Genomic DNA, 23,761 nt, shown 5'->3' with positions numbered 1-23,761 from the left:
ATTCATTTCTTTCATATTAACAAGAGTCCATGAGCTAGTGACGTATGGGATATACATTCCTACCAGGAGGGGCAAAGTTTCCCAAACCTTAAAATGCCTATAAATACACCCCTCACCACACCCACAAATCAGTTTAACGAATAGCCAAGAAGTGGGGTGATAAGAAAAAAAGTGCGAAGCATATAAAATAAGGAATTGGAATAATTGTGCTTTATACAAAAAAATCATAACCACCACAAAAAAGGGTGGGCCTCATGGACTCTTGTTAATATGAAAGAAATGAATTTATCAGGTAAGTTCTTACATAAATTATGTTTTCTTTCATGTAATTAACAAGAGTCCATGAGCTAGTGACGTATGGGATAATGACTACCCAAGATGTGGATCTTTCCACACAAGAGTCACTAGAGAGGGAGGGATAAAATAAAGACAGCCAATTCCTGCTGAAAATAATCCACACCCAAAATAAAGTTTAACGAAAAACATAAGCAGAAGATTCAAACTGAAACCGCTGCCTGAAGAACTTTTCTACCAAAAACTGCTTCAGAAGAAGAAAATACATCAAAATGGTAGAATTTAGTAAAAGTATGCAAAGAGGACCAAGTTGCTGCTTTGCAGATCTGGTCAACCGAAGCTTCATTCCTAAACGCCCAGGAAGTAGATACTGACCTAGTAGAATGAGCTGTAATTCTCTGAGGCGGAATTTTACCCGACTCAACATAGGCAAGATGAATTAAAGATTTCAACCAAGATGCCAAAGAAATGGCAGAAGCTTTCTGGCCTTTCCTAGAACCGGAAAAGATAACAAATAGACTAGAAGTCTTACGGAAAGATTTCGTAGCTTCAACATAATATTTCAAAGCTCTAACAACATCCAAAGAATGCAACGATTTCTCCTTAGAATTCTTAGGATTAGGACATAATGAAGGAACCACAATTTCTCTACTAATGTTGTTGGAATTCACAACTTTAGGTAAAAATTCAAAAGAAGTTCGCAACACCGCCTTATCCTGATGAAAAATCAGAAAAGGAGACTCACAAGAAAGAGCAGATAATTCAGAAACTCTTCTAGCAGAAGAGATGGCCAAAAGGAACAAAACTTTCCAAGAAAGTAATTTAATGTCCAATGAATGCATAGGTTCAAACGGAGGAGCTTGAAGAGCTCCCAGAACCAAATTCAAACTCCAAGGAGGAGAAATTGACTTAATGACAGGTTTTATACGAACCAAAGCTTGTACAAAACAATGAATATCAGGAAGAATAGCAATCTTTCTGTGAAAAAGAACAGAAAGAGCGGAGATTTGTCCTTTCAAAGAACTTGCGGACAAACCCTTATCTAAACCATCCTGAAGAAACTGTAAAATTCTCGGTATTCTAAAAGAATGCCAAGAAAAATGATGAGAAAGACACCAAGAAATATAAGTCTTCCAGACTCTATAATATATCTCTCGAGATACAGATTTACGAGCCTGTAACATAGTATTAATCACGGAGTCAGAGAAACCTCTTTGACCAAGAATCAAGCGTTCAATCTCCATACCTTTAAATTTAAGGATTTCAGATCCGGATGGAAAAAAGGACCTTGCGACAGAAGGTCTGGTCTTAACGGAAGAGTCCATGGTTGGCAAGATGCCATCCGGACAAGATCCGCATACCAAAACCTGTGAGGCCATGCCGGAGCTATTAGCAGAACAAACGAGCATTCCCTCAGAATCTTGGAGATTACTCTTGGAAGAAGAACTAGAGGCGGAAAGATATAGGCAGGATGATACTTCCAAGGAAGTGATAATGCATCCACTGCCTCCGCCTGAGGATCCCGGGATCTGGACAGATACCTGGGAAGTTTCTTGTTTAGATGAGAGGCCATCAGATCTATCTCTGGGAGCCCCCACATTTGAACAATCTGAAGAAATACCTCTGGGTGAAGAGACCATTCGCCCGGATGCAACGTTTGGCGACTGAGATAATCCGCTTCCCAATTGTCTACACCTGGGATATGAACCGCAGAGATTAGACAGGAGCTGGATTCCGCCCAAACCAAAATTCGAGATACTTCTTTCATAGCCAGAGGACTGTGAGTCCCTCCTTGATGATTGATGTATGCCACAGTTGTGACATTGTCTGTCTGAAAACAAATGAACGATTCTCTCTTCAGAAGAGGCCAAAACTGAAGAGCTCTGAAAATTGCACGGAGTTCCAAAATATTGATCGGTAATCTCACCTCCTGAGATTCCCAAACTCCTTGTGCCGTCAGAGATCCCCACACAGCTCCCCAACCTGTGAGACTTGCATCTGTTGAAATTACAGTCCAGGTCGGAAGAACAAAAGAAGCCCCCTGAATTAAACGATGGTGATCTGTCCACCACGTTAGAGAGTGTCGAACAATCGGTTTTAAAGATATTAATTGATATATCTTCGTGAAATCCCTGCACCATTGGTTCAGCATACAGAGCTGAAGAGGTCGCATGTGAAAACGAGCAAAGGGGATCGCGTCCGATGCAGCAGTCATAAGACCTAGAATTTCCATGCATAAGGCTACCGAAGGGAATGATTGAGACTGAAGGTTTCGACAAGCTGTAATCAATTTTAGACGTCTCTTGTCTGTTAAAGACAGAGTCATGGACACTGAATCTATCTGGAAACCCAGAAAGGTTACCCTTGTTTGAGGAATCAAAGAACTTTTTGGTAAATTGATCCTCCAACCATGATCTTGAAGAAACAACACAAGTCGATTCGTATGAGACTCTGCTAAATGTAAAGACTGAGCAAGTACCAAGATATCGTCCAAATAAGGAAATACCACAATACCCTGTTCTCTGATTACAGACAGAAGGGCACCGAGAATCTTTGTGAAAATTCTTGGAGCTGTAGCAAGGCCAAACGGTAGAGCCACAAATTGGTAATGCTTGTCTAGAAAAGAGAATCTCAGGAACTGATAATGATCTGGATGAATCGGAATATGCAGATATGCATCCTGTAAATCTATTGTGGACATATAATTCCCTTGCTGAACAAAAGGCAATATAGTCCTTACAGTTACCATCTTGAACGTTGGTATCCTTACATAACGATTCAATAATTTTAGATCCAGAACTGGTCTGAAGGAATTCTCCTTCTTTGGTACAATGAAGAGATTTGAATAAAACCCCATCCCCTGTTCCGGAACTGGAACTGGCATAATTACTCCAGCCAACTCTAGATCTGAAACACAATTCAGAAATGCTTGAGCTTTCACTGGATTTACTGGGACACGGGAAAGAAAAAATCTCTTTGCAGGAGGTCTCATCTTGAAACCAATTCTGTACCCTTCTGAAACAATGTTCTGAATCCAAAGATTGTGAACAGAATTGATCCAAATTTCTTTGAAAAAACGTAACCTGCCCCCTACCAGCTGAACTGGAATGAGGGCCGTACCTTCATGTGAACTTAGAAGCAGGCTTTGCCTTTCTAGCAGGCTTGGATTTATTCCAGACTGGAGATGGTTTCCAAACTGAAACTGCTCCTGAGGACGAAGGATCAGGCTTTTGTTCTTTGTTGAAACGAAAGGAACGAAAACGATTGTTAGCCCTGTTTTTACCTTTAGATTTTTTATCCTGTGGTAAAAAAGTTCCTTTCCCACCAGTAACAGTTGAAATAATAGAATCCAACTGAGAACCAAATAATTTGTTTCCCTGGAAAGAAATGGAAAGTAGAGTTGATTTAGAAGCCATATCAGCATTCCAAGTCTTAAGCCATAAAGCTCTTCTGGCTAAGATAGCCAGAGACATAAACCTAACATCAACTCTAATAATATCAAAAATGGCATCACAGATAAAATTATTAGCATGCTGGAGAAGAATAATAATATCATGAGAATCACGATTTGTTACTTGTTGCGCTAGAGTTTCCAACCAAAAAGTTGAAGCTGCAGCAACATCAGCCAATGATATAGCAGGTCTAAGAAGATTACCTGAACACAGATAAGCTTTTCTTAGAAAAGATTCAATTTTTCTATCTAAAGGATCCTTAAACGAGGTACCATCTGACGTAGGAATGGTAGTACGTTTAGCAAGGGTAGAAATAGCCCCATCAACTTTAGGGATTTTGTCCCAAAATTCTAACCTGTCAGGCGGAACAGGATATAATTGCTTAAAACGTTTAGAAGGAGTAAATGAATTACCCAATTTATCCCATTCTTTGGAAATTACTGCAGAAATAGCATTAGGAACAGGAAAAACTTCTGGAATAACCGCAGGAGCTTTAAAAACCTTATCCAAACGTATAGAATTAGTATCAAGAGGACTAGAATCCTCTATTTCTAAAGCAATTAGTACTTTAAGTAAAGAGCGAATAAATTCCATCTTAAATAAATATGAAGATTTATCAGCATCAATCTCTGAGATAGAATCCTCTGAACCAGAAGAGTCCAAAGAATCAGAATGATGGTGTTCATTTAAAAATTCATCTGTAGAGAGAGAAGATTTAAAAGACTTTTTACGTTTACTAGAAGGAGAAATAACAGACAAAGCCTTCTTTATGGATTCAGAAACAAAATCTCTTATGTTATCAGGAACATTCTGCACCTTAGATGTTGAGGGAACTGCAACAGGCAATGGTACATTACTAAAGGAAATATTATCTGCTTTAACAAGTTTGTCATGACAATTATTACAAACAACAGCTGGAGGAATAGCTACCAAAAATTTACAGCAGATACACTTAGCTTTGGTAGATCCAGCAGGCAGTGATTTTCCTGTAGTATCTTCTGGCTCAGATGCAACGTGAGACATCTTGCAATATGTAAGAGAAAAAACAACATATAAAGCAAAATAGATCAAATTCCTTATAAGACAGTTTCAGGAATGGGAAAGAATGCCAAATATCAAGCTTCTAGCAACCAGAAGCAAATGAAAAATGAGACTGAAATAATGTGGAGACAAAAGCGACGCCCATATTTTTTAGCGCCAAATAAGACGCCCACATTATTTGGCGCCTAAATGCTTTTGGCGCCAAAAATGACGCCACATCCGGAACGCCGACATTTTTGGCGCAAAATAACGTCAAAAAATGACGCAACTTCCGGCGACACGTATGACGCCGGAAACGGAAAATAATTTTTGCGCCAAAAAAGTCCGCGCCAAGAATGACGCAATAAAATGAAGCATTTTCAGCCCCCGCGAGCTTAACAGCCCACAGGGAAAAAAGTCAAATTTTTGAGGTAAGAAAAATATGATAATTCAATGCATAATCCCAAATATGAAACTGACTGTCTGAAAATAAGGAAAGTTGAACATTCTGAGTCAAGGCAAATAAATGTTTGAATACATATATTTAGAACTTTATAAATAAAGTGCCCAACCATAGCTTAGAGTGTCACAGAAAATAAGACTTACTTACCCCAGGACACTCATCTACATGTTTGTAGAAAGCCAAACCAGTACTGAAACGAGAATCAGTAGAGGTAATGGTATATAAATAAGAGTATATCGTCGATCTGAAAAGGGAGGTAAGAGATGAATCTCTACGACCGATAACAGAGAACCTTATGAAATAGACCCCGTAGAAGGAGATCACTGCATTCAATAGGCAATACTCTCTTCACATCCCTCTGACATTCACTGCACGCTGAGAGGAAAACCGGGCTCCAACTTGCTGCGGAGCGCATATCAACGTAGAATCTAGCACAAACTTACTTCACCACCTCCCTTGGAGGCAAAGTTTGTAAAACTGATTTGTGGGTGTGGTGAGGGGTGTATTTATAGGCATTTTAAGGTTTGGGAAACTTTGCCCCTCCTGGTAGGAATGTATATCCCATACGTCACTAGCTCATGGACTCTTGTTAATTACATGAAAGAAATGCAGTTACAGTTGTTTAGTGGCAAATTCCCATGTCTTCTATATAAAACAACAAAATGGCACTTACCTGCACTTCAGGCTGTAAGGCAGGAGGACAGCTCACCCGGTATGAGAGGATGCCACTCCTCACAGAAACCTGTGAACACGAGAGAACAGAGTAAACCTACTCTGGCGTTCAATGTAAGGGCAGCAACCTGTTAGGAACTTGTGTGGTGGGCCTCACTGTGTTTTCCTAACTGCTTGAAAGCTACCACAGCCCTACTGAAGAGACTAACGTGGAGTACAGCTATACCCAGATTTGTCAGGAAAGATCAGAGCAAGCCTGCTCTGGTTTTAAAATACTAAAATCTTGAATGTAGAAAAATCATTGACACCTAACTTCACCTCCTCCTTGCACTGAAGGCAAAGAGAATGACTGAAAATTGTGGGCAGGGGAGTGATACTTAACAGCTTTGCTGTGGTGCTCTTTACCTCCTCCTGCTGGTCAGGAGTGATATTCCCAACAGTAATTGAGGACTTTGTGGACTCACCATATCTTAGGAAAGAAAAAAGAATTTTCAGTAAGGCCAAAAGTAGTGAGGTAATAAGCAGAGTGTTTAACATGATTGCATGGAAGAGAGCAAATCTCCATGCATGCAGTGAAAATCGTTCTGAAGAGCTGCTTACCACTAACAGAGCCCTGTTCTGTTCAGCTTGCTATATTTAACTCAATACCACTGTAATATTTGTAATAACAATTAAGACAATTCAATTTTCAAAAAGAATGGTTATCCTTATAACTACTATGGTGTGGGTAAAATATATCAAGGCAAATAGGGCTCAGTTAATAGAAAACCGCTCTCAGGATTGATTTTAAAATTACACATTAAGACCGACTCAACAAATGTTCTCTTCTCAGATTTTATTTTCTTCGGGTTGAACAAAGAAAAGTTTTTGTTCTAAGAAGTGGCGACATGTAATGTGAAGGGTGGGGGGTAAAGCAGAGATGTGATGCAGGAGGTTTGGGTACAGGTATGAGTCAATTTAAAGGAGACGGGCAGGGAATAAGCCAGATAAGGACAGAAAAATGCTGCTTGGGAGAGAAGAGCTAAAGGTTAGCAGTGCTGCATTAGAACAGGAGATGAGAATCTTTTCTATCAAAGTTGTGTGAGTGTGGAGACTGAGGATTGCTGCATCTGAGGAATCTGTGTTGGAAGACAATGATCTATCGAAAAACTTAAAATGATGCTTACCTGATAATTTTATTTTCTTCAGATGGAAAGAGTCCACAGCTACATTCATTGGGAATTCAAAACCTGGCCACCAGGAGGAGGCAAAGACACCCCAGCCAAAGGATTAAATGCTCCTCCCACTTCCCTCATCCCCCAGTCATTCTGCCGAGGAACAAGGAACAGTAGAAGAAATATCAGGGTGCCAGAAGAACAAAAATAACAGACACCCCACAGAAAAAATACGGGAAAAAATACGGGCGGGGAGCTGTGGACTCTTTCCATCTGAAGAAAAGAAAATGATTAGGTTAGCATAATTTAAGATTACTTTTGGGAAAACAATACCCAAGCTATAGAGGACACTGAAAGCAAAAACGGGAGGGTACAAGAGGCAGCCAATTCTGAGGGCACCAGGTCTGAAAACCCTGAAGAAAAAAAAAAAAAAGCCCAAGGTCACTGACCCGCAGATAGTCCACAGCCTTGCTAGAGACAACAGGAACTTGTCTCTACTGAGTCAACAGTCTCCAAGAGACACAGTCACAAGCAGTCGGTCTCCAAACACACCCCTTACTAAAGAAAGGGAACAAACTACCGTATTCTTCCACAAAGAAAAGGCACAGAGAAAACATGATTGTACTTGTAAAGTGTGACTAATCCCCCTTAAGGAACTCAAGGTGCTGCACATTTTATCAACCTCGAAAGGAGGAAAGGCTGAGTAGACCTCGCCGGGGTCAAACTTGCAACCCTCGATTTGCTACAGTGCAAAGTAGCCACAGTGCATTAGTATGCTGAGCTAGCTTCCAGAACCCAGAAATAGAGAAACCACGGGATAAGGCCGGGAGTCTGAAACAGAGGGAGGATCTTCCTGTAACAGTGCAACCGCACTCTAGAAAGCAACTGATGACGAAGGTCCCCAAGTCGCAAATGAGTATCTCAGAATACCGAAATATTGAGAACGAAACCTTGTGCAGTAAGCTCAGATAAGTCTGACGAACACCTGAAGCAAAAACACTGCAAGCTGCAGTCATCAAAAAATTACTCTGAAACTTAAATAAATACTTGCAAGGCAAGTAGAAAGCAACTGAAGATAGGCTCCTTCAAATTGCTAAGTATCTATTAACCAGCAGATAACGTCGAAGGCTATCTAAGAGCCGCCCAGTCCTTCCCACAAATCATGAATGTGGAGAAAGGAGAAACCTCAAAAAGGCTTACAGTACCTCGAATGCTCCGAGGACGAAATAGAGCAACAGATCTCAGATCCTGCTCCAACACCCCCAAGTGACAGAAAGACCCCAACCACAAGACCACAGGGAATGGAAAGAAAAAGGGGGGACTCACCCACCCCAACAGAGCTCGGGTGCCAACCCAATAAGCTCCTCCAAAATAAGGCACTCCCAAGGAGAACCCCCTAGGACCTGGAACAGAGAAAAGTGCACTAGATCTGTAACAAGACCTGTCAACTCTTAGACAGTCTCTACGTAGAGAGATCAATTTCCAACAGGTGGAACAGAGCCCACAGAGCAGCAGAAGGCCATGCAATTTCTCTAGAGTCCAAAGGCACCAAAGGAAGCACTAAGTGAAATGAAAACGAGAACAGAGTCACCCAAAAGAGTAGAAAGGCTAGTCTCCATAATCCTTTCAGATTAACGTTCCAGAGGACCACACCCAAGGTAGAAGAATGCAAAGCATCCCGAACCCAGGCAGAAAAACATCCCCTAAGCAAAAAGCTTGGAAAAAGAGACAACACCTCCTATCACCCCTGATATGGCGACAACTAACTCACGAAGGAAGACAGAGCCTCACGGCCTTCACTTCCTAATTAAAGCGGCCAAAGCCGCCAGAAAAACCGGATGAAATCCAGAAATTCTCGACCCAAAGTAAGAGAACCTCTAAAAGGAACAAGTCCTAAAAGAACACTTCCAAAGAGACCATGAAAGGCAAAACCGTAAGAACAGCGGTATGAAGGACCTAAATCCTCCAAGCCTCCAACCCACAACGGGAAGGAACACTCTAGTTCCCGAAAAAATTGAAAACGACTGACCATTTCGCCGCGGATCTCAACTGAGTCCCGGCCCACTAGATTGAAAGGTGAATGAGGACTTAACCAATCCCCCATGCCCCTAAACAACCACGGACCCTCAAATCCTCTCAGGATGCTAGTTGAAGCTTGTAAAATAAAACAAGACACCACACAAATCATATTATGATCACTAGGCACCCTCACCGGACCAACCAGACATAAAAAGGTGCCACGTGTCTGAACTAGGCCTCAAAGACAGAAGGATTTGTACCCAGTCAGGACCAGTCTGAAACCAATGGCCCCAGCACTGTCAAGGCAACATAGATTCTCCACCGATGATGGAGGGATAAAGAACAGTCAGACAGACTTTTGTAAACAGTTCGACCACAAAATCGTGAGTATTAATTCCAGAGAGGAAAGTTACCGAAGGAAACATCACACCACAACATAAGCTTTAGACCAAATAAAAATCATCCTCACCGGATGAAAATAAAAGATAAGGCAACCCGTAGGTTATCGCCCAGGAAGAACGGACAGACCCGCAGGACCAGCCCAACAGGGGTCCAAGACTTCCAAGCTCAGAACTGGAAAAACATAATTTATGCTTACCTGATAAATTCCTTTCTTCTGTTGTGTGATCAGTCCACGGGTCATCATTACTTCTGGGATATTATCTGCTCCCCTACAGGAAGTGCAAGAGGATTCACCCAGCAGAGTTGCTATATAGCTCCTCCCCTCTACGTCACCTCCAGTCATTCGACCAAAGACCAACGAGAAAGGAGAAACCAAGGGTGTAGTGGTGACTGAATTATAATTTAAAAAATATGCACCTGCCTTAAAAACAGGGCGGGCCGTGGACTGATCACACAACAGAAGAAAGGAATTTATCAGGTAAGCATAAATTATGTTTTCTTCTGTTATGTGTGATCAGTCCACGGGTCATCATTACTTCTGGGATACCAATACCAAAGCAAAAGTACACGGATGACGGGAGGGATAGGCAGGCTCATTATACAGAAGGAACCACTGCCTGAAGAACCTTTCTCCCAAAAATAGCCTCCGAAGAAGCAAAAGTGTCAAATTTGTAAAATTTGGAAAAAGTATGAAGCGAAGACCAAGTTGCAGCCTTGCAAATCTGTTCAACAGAGGCCTCATTCTTAAAGGCCCAAGTGGAAGCCACAGCTCTAGTGGAATGAGCTGTAATTCTTTCAGGAGGCTGCTGTCCAGCAGTCTCATAGGCTAAACGTATTAAGCTACGAAGCCAAAAAGAGAGAGAGGTAGCAGAAGCTTTTTGACCTCTCCTCTGTCCAGAATAAACGACAAACAGGGAAGAAGTTTGGCGAAAATCTTTAGTTGCCTGCAAGTAGAACTTGAGGGCACGAACTACATCCAGATTGTGTAGAAGACGTTCTTTCTTTGAAGAAGGATTTGGACACAAGGATGGAACAACAATCTCTTGATTGATATTCCTGTTAGTGACTACCTTAGGTAAGAACCCAGGTTTAGTACGCAGAACTACCTTGTCTGAGTGAAAGATCAGATAAGGAGAATCACAATGTAGGGCTGATAACTCAGAGACTCTTCGAGCCGAGGAAATAGCCATTAAAAATAGAACTTTCCAAGATAACAATTTTATATCAATGGAATGAAGGGGTTCAAACGGAACACCCTGCAAAACGTTAAGAACTAAGTTTAAACTCCATGGCGGAGCAACAGTTTTAAACACAGGCTTGATCCTAGTTAAAGCCTGACAAAAGGCTTGGATGTCTGAATTTTCTGACAGACGCCTGTGAAACAAGATGGACAGAGCTGAAATCTGTCCCTTTAATGAGCTAGCCGATAAACCCTTTTCTAAACCTTCTTGTAGAAAAGACAATATCCTTGGAATCCTAACCTTACTCCAGGAGTAATCTTTGGATTCACACCAGTATAGGTATTTACGCCATATTTTATGGTAAATCTTTCTGGTAACAGGCTTCCTAGCCTGTATCAGGGTATCAATAACCGACTCAGAAAAACCACGTTTTGATAAAATCAAGCGTTCAATTTCCAAGCAGTCAGCTTCAGAGAAGTTAGACTTTGATGTTTGAATGGACCCTGAATCAGAAGGTCCTGCCTTAGAGGTAGAGACCAAGGCGGACAGGATGACATGTCCACTAGATCTGCATACCAAGTCCTGCGCGGCCATGCAGGCGCTATTAGAATCACTGATGCTTTCTCCTGTTTGATCTTGGCAATCAATCGAGGAAGCAGCGGGAAGGGTGGAAACACATAAGCCATCCTGAAGTTCCAAGGTGCTGTCAAAGCATCTATCAGAACCGCTCCCGGATCCCTGGATCTGGATCCGTAGCGAGGAAGTTTGGCGTTCTGGCGAGACGCCATGAGATCTATCTCTGGTTTGCCCCAACGTTGAAGTATTTGGGCAAAGACCTCCGGATGAAGTTCCCACTCCCCCGGATGAAGAGTCTGGCGACTCAAGAAATCCGCCTCCCAGTTCTCCACTCCCGGGATGTGGATTGCTGACAGATGGCAAGAGTGAGACTCTGCCCAGCGAATTATCTTGATACTTCTATCATTGCTAGGGAGCTTCTTGTCCCTCCTTGATGGTTGATGTAAGATACAGTCGTGATGTTGTCCGACTGAAACCTGATGAACCCCCGAGTCTTTAACTGGGGCCAAGCTAGAAGGGCATTGAGAACTGCTCTCAATTCCAGAATGTTTATTGGCAGGAGACTTTCCTCCTGACTCCATTGTCCCTGAGCCTTCAGAGAATTCCAGACAGCGCCCCAACCTAGAAGGCTGGCGTCTGTTGTTACAATTGTCCAATCCGGCCTGCTGAACGGCATCCCCCTGGACAGATGTGGCCGAGAAAGCCACCAAAGAAGAGAGTTTCTGGTCTCTTGATCCAGATTCAGAGTGGGGGACAAATCTGAGAAGTCCCCATTCCACTGACTCAGCATGCACAATTGCAGCGGTCTGAGATGTAGGCGTGCAAAGGGAACTATGTCCATTGCTGCTACCATTAAGCCGATCACCTCCATGCATTGAGCTACTGACGGAAGTTGAATGGAATGAAGGACACGGCATGCATTTAGAAGCTTTGTTAATCTGTCTTCTGTCAGATAAATCTTCATTTCTACAGAATCTATAAGAGTCCCCAAGAATGGAACTCTTGTGAGAGGCAAGAGAGAACTCTTCTTTTCGTTCACTTTCCATCCATGCGACCTTAGAAATGCCAGAACTAACTCTGTATGAGACCTGGCAGTTTGAAAGCTTGAAGCTTGTATCAGAATGTCGTCTAGGTACGGAGCTACCGAAATTCCTCGCGGTCTTAGTACCGCCAGAAGGGCACCCAGAACCTTTGTAAAGATTCTTGGAGCCGTAGCCAATCCGAATGGAAGGGCTACAAACTGGTAATGCCTGTTTAAGAAGGCAAACCTTAGATACCGGTAATGATCCTTGTGAATCGGTATGTGAAGGTAAGCATCCTTTAAATCCACTGTGGTCATGTACTGACCCTCTTGGATCATGGGTAAGATTGTCCGAATAGTTTCCATTTTGAACGATGGAACTCTTAGGAATTTGTTTAGGATCTTTAAATCCAAGATTGGCCTGAAAGTTCCCTCTTTTTTGGGAACCACAAACAGGTTTGAGTAAAACCCTTGTCCTTGTTCCGACCGCGGAACCGGATGGATCACTCCCATTAATAATAGATCTTGTACACAGCGTAGAAACGCGTCTTTCTTTATTTGGTTTGTTGACAACCTTGACAGATGAAATCTCCCTCTTGGGGGAGAGGATTTGAAGTCTAGAAGGTATCCCTGAGATATGATCTCTAGCGCCCAGGGATCCTGGACATCTCTTGCCCAAGCCTGGGCGAAGAGAGAGAGTCTGCCCCCCACTAGATCCGGTCCCGGATCGGGGGCCCTCGGTTCATGCTGTCTTTGGGACAGCAGCAGGTTTACTGGCCTGCTTGCCCTTGTTCCAGGACTGATTAGGCTTCCAGCCTTGTCTGTAACGAGCAACAGCTCCTCCCTGTTTTGGTGCAGTGGAAGTTGGCGCTGCTCCTGCTTTGAAATTCCGAAAGGGACGAAAATTAGACTGTCTAGCCTTAGCTTTGGCTTTGTCTTGAGGTAGAGCGTGGCCCTTACCTCCTGTAATGTCAGCAATAATTTCTTTCAAACCGGGCCCAAATAAAGTTTGCCCCTTGAAAGGTATACTAAGTAATTTGGACTTAGAAGTTACATCAGCCGACCAGGATTTTAGCCACAGCGCTCTGCGTGCCTGAATGGCGAATCCTGAATTCTTAGCCGTAAGTTTGGTTAAATGTACTACGGCCTCCGAAATGAATGAATTAGCTAGTTTAAGGACTCTAAGCCTGTCCGTAATGTCGTCCAGCGTAGCTGAATTAAGGTTCTCTTCCAGAGACTCAATCCAAAATGCTGCCGCAGCCGTGATCGGCGCGATGCATGCAAGGGGTTGTAATATAAAACCTTGTTGAATAAACATTTTCTTAAGGTAACCCTCTAACTTTTTATCCATAGGATCTGAAAAAGCACAGCTATCCTCCACCGGGATAGTGGTACGCTTAGCTAAAGTAGAAACTGCTCCCTCCACCTTAGGGACCGTTTGCCATAAGTCCCGTGTGGTGGCGTCTATTGGAAACATCTTTCTAAATATTGGAGGGGGTGAGAACGGCACACCGGGTCTATCCCACTCCTTAGTAACAATTTCAGTTAATCTCTTAGGTATAGGAAAAACGTCAGTACTCGCCGGTACCGCAAAGTATTTATCCAACCTACACATTTTCTCTGGTATTGCAACAGCGTTACAATCGTTGAGAGCTGCTAAGACCTCCCCTAGTAATACACGGAGGTTTCCAATTTAAATTTAAAACTTGAAATATCTGAATCCAATCTGTTTGGATCAGAACCGTCACCTACAGAATGAAGCTCTCCGTCCTCATGCTCTGCAAGCTGTGACGCAGTATCAGACATGGCCCTAGAATTATCAGCGCACTCTGTTCTCACCCCAGAGTGATCACGCTTGCCTCTTAGTTCTGGTAATTTAGCCAAAACTTCAGTCATAACAGTAGCCATATCTTGTAATGTTATCTGTAATGGCTGCCCAGATGTACTAGGCGCCATAATATCACGCACCTCCCGGGCGGGAGATGCAGGTACTGACACGTGAGGCGAGTTAGTCGGCATAACTCTCCCCTCGCTGTTTGGTGAAATTTGTTCAATTTGTACAGATTGGCTTTTATTTAAGGTAGCATCAATACAGTTAGTACATAAATTTCTATTGGGCTCCACCTTGGCATTGGAACAAATGACACAGGTATCTTCCTCTGAATCAGACATGTTTAACACACTAGCAATAAACATGCAACTCGGTTACAATTTTATTTAATAAAAACGTACTGTGCCTCAAGAAGCACTAAACGATTAAATGACAGTTGAAATAATGAACTGAAAAACAGTTATAGCATCACTCTTAACAAACAACACAACTTTTTAGCAAAGGTTTGTTCCCATTAGTAAAATAACACTAATTAAATTTTAAACAACGTTTTAAATCACAGTCACTATATAAGTCTCACAGCTCTGCTGAGAGAATCTACCTCCCTTCAAAGAAGTTTGAAGACCCCTGAGTTCTGTTAGAGATGAACCGGATCATGCAGAAAAACTGACTGGAAATTTTTGATGCGTAGCAAAGAGCGCCAAAAACGGCCCCTCCCTCTCACACACAGCAGTGAGAGAGAAACGAAACTGTCATAATTAACACAAGCAAACTGCCAAGTGGAAAATAATGCCCAAATACTTATTCACTCAGTACCTCATTAATGCAAACGATTCTACATTCCAGCAAAAACGTTTAACATGAAAAATACCTAATAAAAGGTTTAATGTACTTTTACAGAGTAATTCCGGTGAAATACCATCCCCAGAATACTAAGGTGTAGAGTATACATACATGTTCATTATAACGGTATGGCAGGATTTTTTCATCAATTCCATTCAGAAATAACAACTGCGACATACCTCAATGCAGATTCAACTGCCCGCTGTCCCCTGATCTGAAGCTTTTACCTCCCTCAGATGGCCGAGAAACAGCAATATGATCTTAACTACTCCGGTTAAAATCATAAGAAAAACTCTGGTAGATTCTTCTTCAAACTCTGCCAGAGAGGTAATAACACGCTCCGGTGCTATTGTAAAATAACAAACTTTTGATTGAAGTTCTAAAAACTAAGTATAATCACCATAGTCCTCTCACACCTCCTATCTAGTCTTTGGGTGCAAGAGAATGACTGGAGGTGACGTAGAGGGGAGGAGCTATATAGCAACTCTGCTGGGTGAATCCTCTTGCACTTCCTGTAGGGGAGCAGATAATATCCCAGAAGTAATGATGACCCGTGGACTGATCACACATAACAGAAGAAAGGATACACAAATAACAAAGACTATAAGAAGATTACTTCATCCCCTTATGTCTATGTATGCAAGCCAGTTGAACTGGACCAGGCGATCCCACGCGTGACAAGCCCCAGTTAACGAAACACAGACAATATCGTAAGCACACTCCCGGGAGGTGCAGATGCGCCAAAGATATGGCCATGCAGGACCGTATTGTAACCTCCGGTGGGAACAGGCCACACTCCCTAGAAAGGATAATTCGAGATTGGGTTACCTGCTTGTGGAGGTGTTAATGAGTCGCAGAAAGACTCTCCTTGCATCTCCGGACTCTAACTTTCATCCATGCACTCACTGAGAGGCTGACAGGACTACTTAAAACTCCAGTCCCATGCCGAAGACTGACACTTCTCTGCCAACCTCTTGGGACGAAAGGCAAAGAATGACTTGGGGATGAGGGAAATGTGAGGAGTATTTAAGTCTTTGGCTGGGGTGTCTTTGCCTCCTCCTGGTGGCCAGGTTCTGAATTCCAAAAATTAAAGAATGCAGCTGTGGACTCTTTCAATTTATGAAGAAAAAAGTGAAGTGACTATCCTTCAATGATCTGTTTAAGTCTAAGGAGTTTACCATAAGACATGTCAATGCGCGCATGTTTGTTTGTAGATAAAGGGCTGGGACATAACAATCCTGATATGTTAAATCTTGGCTGCCACATAATGCAGCAGCACTTTGCTTAGAAAAGTTAAGAAATAAAAGAAGAATGAAAAGAGAAAAAATTTATGATTACCTGATAAATGTATTTATTTCTTGACACATTGAGTCCATGGATCATCTGATTACTATTGGGAATATCACTCCTGTCCAGCAGGAGGCAGCAAAGAGCACCACAGCAAAGCTCTTAAATATCACCTCCCTTCCCCTCCAACCCCAGTCATTCGACCGAAGTAAAGGAGAGAAAGGAAGCAACAAGGTGCAGAGGTATCTAGTTTATAACATACCCACAACCCGTCTATAGAACAAGGCGGGCCGTGGTCTCATCGTGTCAAGAAAGAAAGAAATTTATCAGGTAAGCATAAATTTTGTTTTCTTTCTAATGACACGATGAGTCCACGGATCATCTAATTACTATTGGGAATCAATACCCAAGCTAGAGTACACAGATAAGGGAGGGACAAGACAGGGAACCTAAACGGAAGGCACCACTGCTTGAAGAACCTTTCTCCCAAAAGCAGCCTCAGCCGAGGCAAAAGTATCAAATTTATAGAATTTTGAAAAAGTGTGAAGAGGACCAAGTTGCAAATCTGTTCCACAGAAGCTTCATTCTTGAATGCCCAGGAAGAGGAAAAAGCCCTTGTAGAATGAGCCGTAACTCTCCAGCAGTTTCAAAGCGAATGATACTCTTCAGCCACAAAAAAAAGAGAAGTAGTGGTAGCTTTGTGTCCCTTACGTTTCCCAGAGAATACCACAAACAGAGCAGAAGACTGACGAAAATACTTAGTCGTCTGTAAATAGAATTTTAATGCACGCACCACGTCCAGATTGTGCAAAAGCAGTTCCTTTTGAGAAGGATTAGGACACAAGGAAGGAACAACAATTTCCTGATTAATGTTCCGGTCTGAAACTACTTTAGGGAGAAACCCTAATTTAGTACGCAAAACAACCTTATCGGAATGAAAAATAAGGTAAGGAGACTCATACTGTAATGCCGAGAGCTCAGACACTCTGAGCAGATGAAATAGCAACAAGAAACAAAAAACTTTCCAAGATAACAACTTAATATCTAAGGAATGCATAGGCTCAAACTGAGCCCCTTGAAGAACCTTAAGAACTAAATTAAGACTCCAGGGAGGAGTAACTGGCTTGAACACAGGCCTGAACCTGACCAAGGCCTGACAAAACGATTGCACGTCTGGGACGTCCGCCAGACGTTTATGTAACAAAATAGACAAGGCAGATATTTGACCCTTTAGGGAACTTGCCAATAAACCCTTCTCCAAACATTCTTGGAGAAAGAACAGAATTCTAGGAATCCTAACTTTACTCCAAGAGTAGCCGTTGGATTCACACCAATATAGGTATTTACGCCATATCTTATGGTAAAATCTTTCTAGTCACAGGTTTACGAGCCTGAATCATGGTCTCAATGACCGATTCCGAAAATCCAAGCTTGGATAAAATTAAGCGTTCAATATCCAAGCAGTCAGCTTCAGAGAAACTAGATTTGAATAAAGGAAGGGCCCTTGAAGTAGAAGGTCCTTCATCAATCAGTCTCCAAGGTGGAAGAGATGACATGTCCACCAGGTCTGCATACCAAATCCTGTGAGGCCACGCCGGTGCAATGAGGATCACCGATGCCCTCTCCTGCTTGATTTGAGTAATGACCCGAGGTAGAAGAGCGAACGGAGGAAATAGGTATGCAAGACTGAAATTCCAAAGTACAGCCAGAGCGTCGATCAGTACAGCTTCATATACATAGAACAAATGTCCACAGCACAGTGAATTCCTGTATTTCTTTATTGTACAGACATAGAAAAAAGCAACTTTTGAGTCTACTGACTCTTACTCATGCTCAGGAATTCACAGTGCTGTGGACATTTGTTCTACGTATATGTGACTGGGGGAACCGGTGTTCTGTGAAGGGACCTAACTTTTCAAAAGAGCGAACCATGTCGCTTCCTGTGACGTTTCATCAGCTGTGGCTCTCCGTTTGCCCCAATACGCATGCGTGCCAGAGTCATCACATTCCTGGCCGCATACGTCACGGTAAAACTATTAAGACTTGTGAAATTCTGAAACCAATGTATAGCGCATGCGTGGGCTTTTCTATCACAAATGGGGGTGTTTTATGGAACCATGTTTATTCAGCACTATGTGAATTATGGTGTGAAACAGAAATAAATGTATAATTATTTAAAAATATTTATTTATATATAACCTCAAACATGGAACGATGTTTATTCGTCCCTGCATGACAGCCACTCGAATATCGCCACTGCATATCGTATTTTACAGTAAACATAAAGTCAAGTGCTTTGAATGTTTGTATGTTTTTGAAGTTATATATAAATATTTTTAAATAAGTATACATTTATTTTTGTTTCACATCATAACGCACATACAGTGTTGAATAAACATTGTTCAATAAAACACCCCCATTTGTGACAGAACAAACCCACGCATGTGCTATACAATGGTTTCAGAATTTCACAAGTCTAAATAGTTTTACCGTGACGTATGCAGCCTGGAACGTGATGAAGCTGGCACGCATGCGTATTAGGGGCAAAATGAGCGCAACAGCTGATGAAACTTCACATGAAGTGACATGGTTCGCTCTTTTACAAAGTTCGGTCCCTTCACAGAACACTGGCAGATTCCCTGTCTTCATGTGCACTGAAACTCCTAAGCAGTTGCTGTTTTATAGTGAGCATATCAGTACAGCCTGAGGGTCCCTTGACCTCGACCCGTACCTCGGAAGCTTGGCATTCTGCCGAGATACCATAAGATCCAATTCCGGCTGACCCCATTTGAGAATCAGGCTGCAGAACACTTCCGGATGGAGTTCCCACTGCCCCGGGTGAAAGGTCTGCCTGCTCAGGAAGTTTGCCTCCCAGTTGTCCACTCCTGGGATGTGGATCCCCGACAGACAGCAATTGTGGGTCTCCGCCCACTGAATGATCTTGGCTACCTCTGTCATGGCCAAGGAACTCTGAGTTCCTCCCTGATGGTTGATGTAAGCCACTGAGGTTATATTGTTCGGCTGGAACCTGATGAACCGGGCCGAGGCTAACTGAGGCCAGGCCAGAAGAGCATTGGAGATTGCTCTCAGTTCCAGAATGTTTATGGGTAGAACAGACTCTGACCGAATCCATGTTCCCTGAGCCTTTAGAGAGCCCCAAACTGCTCCCCATCCCAGAAGGCTGGCATCTATTGTCACAATCACCCAAGAGGGTCTGTGAAAGCAGGTTTCCTGGGAGAGATGATCCTGAGACAACCACCAAACTAGAGAATCCCTCGTCTCCTGATCCGCTTGTAATCTGCATAATCTCCGTTCCACTGCCTGAGCATGCTTAAAGGGACATTGAACCCAATTTTTTTCTTTCATGATTCAGATAGAGCATGCAATTTTAAGCAACTTTCCAATTTACTCATATTATCAAATGTTCTTCATTATCTTGGTATCTTTATTTGAAAAGCAAGAATGTAAGTTTAGATGCTGGCCCATTTTTGGTGAACAATCTGGGTTGTCCTTGCTGACTGGACAGAATAAAAAAGTGCTGTCCATGGTTCTGAACCAAATATTTGCTGGCTCCTTAGCTTAGATGCCTTCTTTATCAAATAAAGATAGCAATAGAATTTAGAAAAATTGATTATAGAAGTAAATTAGAAAGTTGCTTAAAATTGCATGCTCTATCTGAATCATAAAAGAAAACAAATGTGTTTAGTGTCCCTTTAACTGCAGAGGTCTTAGGTGGAAAGGGGTGAACGGGATGATGTCCATTGCAGCTACCATCAGCCCGATTACCTGCATGCACTGAGCCACTGATGGCCGAGGAGAGGACTGAAGTGCTAGACAAGAATCGAAAATCTTTGATTTCCTGACTTCTGTCACAAAAATCTTCATTGATAAGGAATCTATTATGGTTCCCAAGAAAATTACCCTTGTATTTGGAACTAAGGAACTCTTTTCCAAATTCACCTTCCATCCGTGAGACCGCAGGAAAGATAACATTTCCGTGTGGGATCTTGCATGTTCAAAGGAAGGCGCCTGAACCAGAATGTCGTCCAGATAAGGCGCCACTGCACTGCCCCACAATCAGAGCACCACCAGCAGGGATCCCAGAACCTTTGAGAAAATTCTGGGAGCTGTGGCAAGACCGAATGGAAGAGCCACGAACTGGAAGTGTTTGTCTAGAAATACAAACCTTAAAAACTTGTGATGGTCCCTGTGGATGGGAACATGCAGGTACGCGTCCTTTAAATCTACCGTTGTCATAAATTGACCCTCTTGGACCAAAGGAAGAATGGAACGAATAGTTTCCATCTTGAAGGACGGCACTCTTGAGATCTAAAATTGGTCTGAAGGTTCCCTCCTTTTTGGGAACCACGAACAGATTGGAATAGAACCCCAAACCCCGTTCCTGTATTGGAACAGGAACTATCGCTCACAGGTCAGAGAGGTCCCGAACACAGTGTAAGAACGCCTCTCTTTTTGTCTGGTCTACAGATAATCTTGAAAGCAGAAACCTGCCAATGGGAGGAAAGGTCTTGCACTCTAGTTTGTATCCCTGGGACACAATGTCCACTGCCCAGGGATCCTGAACATCTCGAACCCAAGCCTGAGTGAAGAATGAAAATCTGCCCCCTACAAGATCCGGTCCCGGATCGGGGGCAGGCCCTTCATGCTGCTTTTGATTCAATAGCAGGCTTCTTGGATTGTTTTCCCTTGTTCCGAGACTGATTGGGCCTCCAGGAAGGCTTGGACTGCTCCTGCTTGGAGGAGGGAGTGGAAGAATTTCCCTTGAAATTTCGAAAGGAATGAAAATTACTTTGACGTCCTTTTTGTTTATTTCTCTTATCCTGTGGGAGGAAATGTCCCTTACCTGCCGTAATATCAGAAATTATTTCCGTCAAACCAGGCCCAAACAAGGTCTTTCCCTTGTAAGGGATTTACAAAAGTTTAGACTTAGATGGCACATCCATAGACAAAGATTTTAACCATAAAGCTCTGCAAGCCAGTATGGCAAAACCTGAAACCTTAGTTCCCAGCTTAATAACCTGAAGGGAAGCATCTGTGATAAAGGAGTTGGCCAATTTAAGGGCCTTAATCCTATCCTGGATTTCTTCGAGGGGAGTGTCTGTCCGAATGGGATCGGACAATGCATCAAACCAGTATGCTGCCGCACTAGTGATTGTAGCAATACAAACCGTGGATTGCCATTGTAAACCCTGGTGTACATACATCTTCTTGAGTAACGCCTCTAACTTTTTATCCATAGGATCCTTAAAGGAACAACTATTCTGTATTGGAATAGTAGTTCTCTTAGCAAGCATGGAAATTGCCCCTTCTACTTTGGGTACCGTCTGCCAAGACTCCTAGATAGAATCTGCTATAGGAAATATCTTTTTAAATATAGGGGATGGAGAAAAAGGGATACCCAGTCTCTCCCATTCCTTAGCAATGATCTCTGTAGCCCTATCTGGTACAGGAAATACCTCCACCATGGAGGGCACGTCAAAATACTTGTTTAGTTTACTAGACTTCTTAGGATTGACTAGGACGGTAGTGTCTGAGTCGTCCAGGGTAGCTAAAACCTCCTTAAGTGACAAACGGAGGCGTTATAGCTTAAACCTGAAGGATACAACTTCAGTATCAGCAGGAGGAATTACACTGTCTTTGTCTTAGATTTCACCCTCAGATGCTACCGAATTATCCTCCTCCTCCGGCCTCTGGGAGGGGGCATTAGAAATATCAAGAACTGTGTGAGTAACCTTATTTACTGATTCTTCACTTTTCCTCTTGCGCTTTCCCTGCAGCATGGGAAAAGCAGACAACGCATCAGAAACTGCAGAGGACATGAGAGAAGCGATGTCTTGCAAAGTAACTCTGGATGGAGTAATGTATGAAGCGCAGGGCATTGGCTGTATGGACGTTAAGTTTTGGGACACTTGAGGAGAAAGCTGCGGCATATTTTTAACATTGTCAGAAGACTCCTGAACAGCATCCGCCCTAGACAATTTTGGCTCAGAAAAAAGCCTATCCCTATAATGTAAAGTTCTCTCAATATACATGAGGAACAGAAAGGGATTGGTGGTTCAACATTAGCATCAAAACATAAAGAACATGTAACATCTTGCAGGGCCTCTTGGTCCATCTTTATTAAACACAAAAACTGAACAGATAGAAAATAAATATTTTATTAAAAAAAAATACCTCGCAAAAAAAAACATTACTATTCCTTTAAATCTTTTAAAATAAACTGCTTTATTTTTCAGCAAGAAAATAAAACATAAGTAGAAATTAAATACTCCGGACACCTTTACACCTCAGCTTAACTTTGCTGAGGTGCTTACCTGTCTGACTAACACCGGAGTTTATAGGCTGTTAGATGATCAGGACTCAATCTATTCTGTCAGACAAAGTCCGTAATACGGACAAAAAACTGAGTCTTCCGTGTCACATAGCACAGGAACTATGAGGGGAAAGTGTGCAACAAATTTTGGCGCTTACGTTAGCCGCGCCCATTGTGGGCGTTACAAGAAAAAACTTCCCTCAGTTCTTTTAAAAGCATAGTAATGCCGTTGTATCGTTACTCAAGCTAAAAACACCACCTCTGAGTCTGCTCTTCGTCCCCAGTGCCTGCTATTACTGCCCATAATAAATAGTCTCCAAGTCATAAGAGAATCCTTTTATTATGTCCCAAACTTATATAATTTATATTAAAGTGCCATCTTTTATTCTGAATGACGATCCCAGAACATAAAAAGTTAGCACCTACCTTTGTAAATCTGCCCGGCAGCAAGTCACTAGGTTTGAGAGGCATGATTCCTCATATGGACCTGTGGAAAAAAAATGCAAAGACTGAATAAACTTACTCAGGCTTTAGAAAATAGGGCAGCATTAGTATATGGGAGGCGCAGTGACGATTATACCCCACAAGTTTGATTGCTCTAAAGTCACCACTGCTCTACTGAAGAGACTGATATGGACTACGGCTACACCCTAGAACAAAGCAGCACAATCTTGCACCACCTAAAAAATAATCAAATCTTGTTTGAAGTATCTTTTTTTCCAACACCTAACTTTACCACTTCCTTGCTCTAACGTAGGAAAAAGAGAATGACTGGGTTGGAGGGAAGGGAGGTAATATTTAACAGCTTTGCTGTGGTGCTCTTTGCCGCCTCCTGCTGGGCAGGAGTGATATTCCCAATAGTAATTAGATGATCCTTGGACTCATCGTGTCATTAGAAAGAAAGGCATGCTGTGCTTTCAATTACATGTATTTCAAGCACTTTAAACTTATGTCAACTGTTGCCTATAGATTACTATCTAAAGAAAATTTGTGTCCTGGAGCAACAGAAAGGGATAAATTGTCTGCCAGTTTGTACTGAGTGACTGAAATACCCACTTAACCCCTTAATGACCGGACCATTTTTCAATTTTCTTACCCTTAATGACAATGGCTATTTTTACATTTCTGCAGTGTTTGTGTTTAGCTGTAATTTTCCTCTTACTCATTTACTGTACCCACACATATTATATACCGTTTTTCTCGCCATTAAAT

General features: G+C 42.4%; 1 protein-coding gene across 1 annotated transcript in view; it reads right to left on the bottom strand.

Moving 5' to 3' along the window:
• Window positions 1-23,761, bottom strand: part of POLA1 (DNA polymerase alpha 1, catalytic subunit) — a 1,417,985-nt gene that overhangs the window by 1,316,444 nt on the left and 77,780 nt on the right. Inside the window, exon 13 of the mRNA XM_053705268.1 lies at window positions 21,890-22,007. Coding sequence (XP_053561243.1) covers window positions 21,890-22,007 — 118 coding nt within the window. The remainder of the gene's footprint in view (window positions 1-21,889; window positions 22,008-23,761) is intronic.

This window comes from Bombina bombina, chromosome 3, assembly GCF_027579735.1.
Source record: "Bombina bombina isolate aBomBom1 chromosome 3, aBomBom1.pri, whole genome shotgun sequence".
Lineage (NCBI taxonomy): Eukaryota > Metazoa > Chordata > Amphibia > Anura > Bombinatoridae > Bombina > Bombina bombina.
Note: the sequence above shows the minus strand (reverse complement) of the source record. Positions and strands in the feature narration are given on the sequence as shown.